The 6,959-nt window shown below is 49.7% G+C and overlaps 1 protein-coding gene across 1 annotated transcript; it reads left to right on the top strand.

The window, feature by feature from the left end:
• Positions 1–963: 963 nt before the first annotated feature.
• SLITRK4 (SLIT and NTRK like family member 4) lies at positions 964–6,144 on the top strand (the record flags this gene model as incomplete). Its single annotated transcript, XM_082488330.1, has 2 exons — positions 964–1,183; positions 3,581–6,144. Exon 2 carries the CDS (start codon positions 3,631–3,633, stop codon positions 6,142–6,144), a length of 2,514 nt encoding a protein of 837 aa, XP_082344456.1. The 5' UTR covers positions 964–1,183; positions 3,581–3,630.
• Positions 6,145–6,959: the final 815 nt, after the last annotated feature.

Consider the following 6,959-nt stretch of genomic DNA (forward strand, 5'->3'; position numbering starts at 1 on the left):
AGCAGTTGAACTCCCCTTGCAAGATTCATTTGGTTAACGGACTCTTCTGCCTCGGAAAGAGATGTCACCTTGTTTGGGGGGTATTCATTACCATTTTAAAGTATATTATGAAAGGCAGAGTAAATTGGAGTTCTTAATTAGCAGGATCTGTTTTGCACAAGTGCATAACATTAGGGGTTGTTTTTTTTTTTTTCATCAGACTGCAGCTGTTACCTAAGCAGAGGAGGAATTTCACCTAACCACAAAGAATGAGATACACAAATAGCTGTGTTGTCTTAAGAACGGGTCGGGTATGTCTCCTCACAGTGATTTTGTTCCATAATTGCCATTCACATTAAATGCAGCAAATGTTACCATCCTGCCCACTCAGTTTCCACCTCTACTTTTGTTTCAGGCGGGGGGGAAGAGATGAGGGAAGAGATGGGGGGGGGGGAGGCGGGGGGAGATTCCTTTCTTTTCTTCCCTCTCGTTCGCCCGCTCCGCTCTTCCCAGCCGCGCTGCTCAGCGGCGCGCAGCCAGGCGCTGCCCGGGCGAGCGGGGGCGGGACGGCCCCGTCCCGGCTGTGCCCCGGGGCCGCACTTGTAGCTCTGCGCGCCGCCCATGGCAGCCCCGCGGCGCCCGCCGCGGCACCGGGGCCCCGCCGCTCTCGCCGCCCCGGGGGGCGCCTCCCGCCCCGCCGCGCCCGCTTAAGCTCCGCGGGGGCGCAGCCCGGCATCTCCCCGGGAAAGGTAACGGCGGCGCGGCGGGCGGAGGGGCTGCGGCGGTCGCGGTGGGCTGCGATCGCTCCCCCGGAGCGGCGTCTCCTTCCCCTCCGAAGCGGCGCTCGGTGCGTGCGTGGCTCTCTGTGTGTGTGTGTGCGTGTGGCGAAGGGGAGGGGGCTCTCTGCGTGCGAGGGGTGGGCGAGAGCAGTGCGATGGGAGCGGGTGCCCGTGTGCAGAGGGATCCTCTCCCCGCCCGTGCGCGGGGGACCGCGGTGCCGGGGCAGGGCGCAGCGAGGCGGTCGCTGCATGCGGCGCTGCCCGCCGGGCTGCTGCAGAGCCGGGCTTCGCCTCGCTCCGCGCCTCGGCGGCCAGGGCTGCTGCCCCCGCCGCTCGGTGCCTGCGCGGAGCTGCCGGAGGCGAGAGCTGGCGGGGAGAGCGGCGGAGCGCAGCGGAGCGGGGCCGCGGCGACCCCGGCCGCCGAGGTAGGGAAGGTGCCGGGCTCGCCGCGGAGCGCCGCCGGGAGCATCGCCGGGGGCGTCCGGCCGCCCCGCCGGGCGTGTGAGTGCGGGCGGGGAGGGGGGGGACGCGGCGGGGCTGCGTTTATGTTGGCGTCTTAATTATTTTTTTTTAATGATTCCCAAGGTTTTGTTTTTATTGCTGTAATAATTACTGCTGTTATTTTAATGGGGGAAAGTCGGGGGGGGGGGGGGGGGGGGGGAGACGAGGCAACAGTGGCTTCCTGCCGGAGCCTCTCTGCCATCGCTCTCGCCTCTCCCCTCCAGCCGCCAGCCGGCCGCCTCCCGCAGCCCCGGGCCAGCGGCACCCAGCTTTCGGGGGGGGGGGGGAGCCGGTGGAGGTGTGAGAGGGATGGGGAGAACTGGGGCGGGGGGAAGGAAGGATCTGTGCGGTGGGGCCGGGGGCAGGAGTGCTGCGAATGTACTGCGGGCTGCACTTTGCAAAGGTGCCGAAGGAGAGGGGGGAGCATTTGGCGGCGGGGACCACGGTTGTGCTCCGCTGCAAAGGGCGGGCGGGAGGGATGCTGGGCTGCACCGCCGCGCTGTGCCCGTTCCCAGCCGGCATGTGCCTGCGGTGTGTGTGCGCCCGCGTCCCTCCTGCCTTCCCCCGCCGGGAGGCAGAGGGCGACGGGGCGCCCACGACAGAGGGGAGCCGGCACCAGCCGAGCCGGTTGCGGCAAAAAATTGCGGTAGTGCCAGCGCTCCCGGCCGGGCTCGCCGACCCGCCGCCAGCCCCACGCAGCGCCCGTGGTGTGTGCCCGCTCGGCACCGGCCGGAGCCCCGGGGCTGAGGAAGAAGAGGGGACTCGAGCGTGGGCGAGGCAGGGATACGGGGGGACGGTGCCTGGGAGGGGGAGGGAGATGGAGCCGCGGGGACGCGGGGGCATGGGGCTGCCCCTGCGGGCTAGCTCGCCGCGGCCAGGGTCGGGAGCCTGCGGGGATCAGCAGCGGCTGCTCCGGTCCGAGCTTCTCCCCGCGGTCCCTCTCCGCGGCCTCCTTGATCTCTTCAGGCATCCCTTCCCCTCTTCCTTCCTTGCCTCCTCTCAGGTTTCCCTCTCCCTCTTGTCCTTCTGTCCTCCCTTCCTTCCTCCCTCATCCCTCCTCTGCCCTCCCTTCCAGGTCCCCCGGCGCATCCTCCCCTCCTTGCAGCTCCCTCCAACCCGATTCTCCTCCCTCCAGCTGGCTCCCGCTTTCTCCACTTCCATCCTGGCTCCCTCCTGCCAACTCGGTGGCTTCCCACAGCAGGAGATGAAAGGGACAACTTGGGGAATGGGGAAGGTGGGGAGAGCAAAGTATTGGTTATTGACTGATTTGTTTAAAAAACAAACAAACAAACAAAAAAAGCCTACCTTGTAACTCAGAGGAAATGCTATGGCTCCTCAGAGGAAATGCTGTGGCTCCAGTTACTCTGCGTAAAAAATGGCAGCTCAGCTGGCCTGACTATATGTGAAGGGTTCTTGAAAGCCACCTCTGTATCAGTGCAGGGATAAGAGCAAATTGCATAATGTTTTACCAAAAAAAAAAAAAGTTCTTCTCAGGTTTCAGTAGTGTCAGGCTGGTGAACTGTGACTTTGTTTTGCCCTGCGAGTCAGGATATTGTTGTTATTGCTGGGCACGGGGGCTGCGTGCCTGTGCATGCTTCTTCCATTTCTATGTGCTTCCATTGGTCACCCGGGGCTGGTCTTCTTGTTTTGTGGATAGTTCATTGTATTTCTGCAACCAGTTTACCACCAGTATTTCTGCCATCAGTTACCATTATTTAAACTAGGTATACTAAGTGACAGAAACAATGTGTGTGCATGCTTATGTATCTCTTGAGTGACTCTCACTATTATCGTAGTGATAATCTGTATGCGTTGATGCTATAGATACATACGTTGAGTATTGACATCGCTTTTTTGTGTCTGCATCTTCATCCTTTCTATATTGTGCTGTCCCAACCCAGATGTTTGGGCATGCATAACATCAGCATTTGTGTTTAATATCCCTGAAATGCACGGCAACATATGAGCAGTGCAGGACTGAAGAGGGTAAATATGCATAAAATTGGAATCTCCTTTGGTTATTTTACTTGTTAGTTATGCATGTTTGGCGTGTACAAGAGAGAAATATATTTGACAGACCTCAGAGTTATTTGTGTTCGTCTACAGAGATTTACATTCTGTATTTGAAATGATTCTAGCTCCCGTGTATTTGTTTGGTTGTTAAAATCTTTCGTGTTAATTTAAATTCAGTGCTTGTAGTTTATCTATAATCCTTGGCAGGTACAGTAGCTCAGTGGAATACAATTTTTAACCCAAGTGACGTTTTGGAACAATGACAACTGAAAAACGTTTTCTTTTTTCTTTCCTTCTTTCTTCTTTAGATTCTTTATCTTTGTTCAGGAGCCTAAGGTTGCTTGCTGATCACAAGAAGATGTTTCTGTGGCTCTTTCTGGTTCTGTCATCTCCAGTTTCTTCTACAACTGCAGATGCTGATATATCTGTGGAAATTTGCAATGTTTGCTCCTGTGTGTCAGTTGAGAATGTACTCTATGTCAACTGTGAGAAGGTTGCAGTCTACAGGCCAAATCAGCTTAAACCACCGTGGTCTAATTTCTACCACCTCAACTTTCAAAACAACCTGCTAATTATTCTCTATCCAAATACCTTTCTTAATTTTACACATGCAGTGTCCTTGCAACTGGGTAATAATAAGTTGCAGAACATTGAGGGAGGGGCCTTTATGGGTCTTAGTGCATTAAAACAGTTGCACTTGAACAACAATGAATTAAAGATCCTCCGAGCTGACACTTTCCTCGGCATAGAGAACTTGGAGTATCTCCAAGCTGACTACAATTTAATCAAGTTTATTGAACGGGGAGCCTTCAATAAGCTTCACAAGCTGAAAGTCCTGATCCTTAATGACAATCTGATTTCATTCCTTCCCGATAACATTTTTCGATTTGCTTCTCTAACCCATCTGGATATACGAGGGAATCGAATACAGAAGCTGCCATACATTGGAGTTCTGGAACACATTGGGCGAATTGTTGAATTGCAGCTGGAAGACAACCCCTGGAATTGTACTTGTGATTTGTTGCCTTTGAAAGCGTGGCTGGAGAACATGCCCTATAACATCTACATTGGAGAAGCTATCTGTGAAACACCCAGTGACTTGTATGGAAGGCTCCTGAAAGAAACCAACAAGCAAGAGCTGTGCTCCATGGGGACGGGGAGTGATTTCGACGTGCGCATTCTGCCTCCCTTGCAGCTGGAGCCTGGTTACAGCACGCCGAACGGCCACACCACTCAAACATCCGTGCACAGATTAGTCACAAAGCCACCAAAGACTACAAATCCTTCGAAGATCTCGGGGATAGTAGCAGGCAAAGCACTGTCTAATCGCAATCTCAGTCAAATCGTATTTTACCAGACCAGGGTGCCTCCTTTAACTCCTTGTCCAGTCCCCTGTGTTTGCAAAACACATCCTTCAGACTTGGGATTAAGCGTAAATTGCCAAGAAAGAAATATAGAGTCAATGGCTGAACTCGTACCAAAACCTTTAAATGCCAAGAAATTGCATGTAAACGGCAATTATATTAAGGATGTGGACACTACAGATTTCATTGAGTTTGAGGGGCTGGATTTGCTACATTTAGGCAGCAATCGGATTTCGGTGATCAAAGGAGACGTTTTCCGCAACCTTACAAATTTACGGAGATTGTATCTCAATGGCAATCAGATAGAGCGTCTGAGCCCAGAAATGTTTGCTGGCCTCCACAACTTGCAGTATCTGTATTTGGAATACAATGTTATCAAAGAAATCCTAGCAGGCACCTTTGACTTGATGCCAAATTTGCAGTTGCTGTACCTGAACAACAATCTCCTACGAAGCTTGCCGGCGTACATTTTTGCTGGTGCTCCACTGGCTAGACTGAACCTGAGGAACAATCATTTCATGTATTTACCTGTAAGTGGCGTTCTCGATCAGCTAAAATCTCTTACGCAAATTGATTTGGAAGGTAATCCATGGGACTGCACTTGTGATTTAGTTGCTTTAAAACTGTGGCTTGAAAAGCTAAATGAAGGTATTGTGGTGAAGGAATTGAAATGTGAAACACCCGTACAGTTTGCTAACATTGAACTTAAGTCTCTGAAAAATGAGATCCTCTGTCCTAAACTTTTAAACAAGCCATCTGCTCTGTTCACTAGCCCTATGCCCGCTGTTACTTTCACAACGCCGCTGGGACCGGTTCGGAGTCCTCCTGGTGGCCCGGTTCCATTGTCCATCCTCATCTTAAGCATATTAGTTGTGCTTATTTTAACAGTGTTTGTTGCTTTTTGTCTTCTTGTTTTTGTGCTTCGGCGCAACAAAAAACCGACTATAAAGCATGAAGGGATCGGAAATCAAGAATGCAGTTCTATGCAACTGCAGCTAAGAAAGCACGATCACAAGTCAAACAAAAAAGATGGACTAGGTGCAGAAGCCTTCATTCCTCAAACCATTGAGCAGATGAGCAAAAGTCATACCTGTGGCTTAAAAGAGTCTGAAACGGGCTTCACGTTTGCCGACCCCCCAGGGCAAAAAGTCATTCTGAGAAATATTAATGACAAGGAGAAAGATTTATTGCATGTGGATACCAGAAAAAGACTTAGCACAATCGATGAACTGGATGAGTTATTCCCTGGGAGGGATTCTAATGTATTTATTCAAAATTTTCTTGAAAGTAAAAAAGAATACAACAGCATAGGGGTCAGTGGCTTTGAAATACGTTATCCAGAGAAACAACAAGACAAAAAAACCAAGAAATCCCTAATAGGTGGTAATCATAGTAAAATTGTAGTAGAACAAAGAAAAAGTGAATATTTTGAACTAAAAGCTAAACTTCAAGGTTCACCTGACTACCTACAAGTCCTTGAAGAACAAACAGCTTTGAATAAAATATAGGTCATGCAATCTTATTGCCTACAGAGGACATTTATTTAATGATGAAAGTGCCTTTTGTTGACTTTTAACTTCCAAATACTATATTATATTGATAGGCATAGAGGCAGGTGTATCCAAGGGTGTCTGATTAACTGTAGCTGCATATGATTGGTCAAGTAGAGGAGAATTTCCTTAGTAGATTTTACTCCATAAAGCTCATGCCCTGTGGAATCCTGTAGGGATACTGCAAACTCTATTGCCAAAGGGATGCTTTATACACGTTACACTGAATTTAACCTCAAGAGGCATATATGTTTTGTACCTTAAATGCAAAACCATCGTCTCCTTGTGATTTGTTAGAACAAACACAAGAAACCTGGTACTGGTATTTGTACCTCAGCTGGGTCCTTCATCCTGCACGTGGATTTAAGTTGGTGGAACTGGAGTAATCCTTTGATTTGTGGTGTTGTAATGGCACTGTTTAAAGATTATCTGAAAAGTAACAAGCATGCAAAGAGAGAACATTCGATAGTATGTGTAAATTGGTTACTTTTATGGCCTGCATCTTGAAACCACTGGAGTTATAATGTTAAATTGTGCAAATATTTGTTTAAAATATACCATGCATTACATACTATGAAATAAATTTGACCACTTGAAGCATACATGTCTATACATAAAATTAAAAAAGGAAAAGAAAGAAAATAGTTCAAACTGACTTCTGCAGTATTTGTGGCATCTGAAGAAAATATTTGATGTTTATGCAGAATCTGTTGTAAGACTCACCTCTGATTAAAACTAGAGTTCCTTCTTAGTTACGTGAAACACTTGCAACC

This window comes from Vanellus vanellus, assembly GCF_965231255.1.
Source record: "Vanellus vanellus genome assembly, chromosome: 10".
Classification (NCBI taxonomy): Eukaryota; Metazoa; Chordata; class Aves; order Charadriiformes; family Charadriidae; genus Vanellus; species Vanellus vanellus.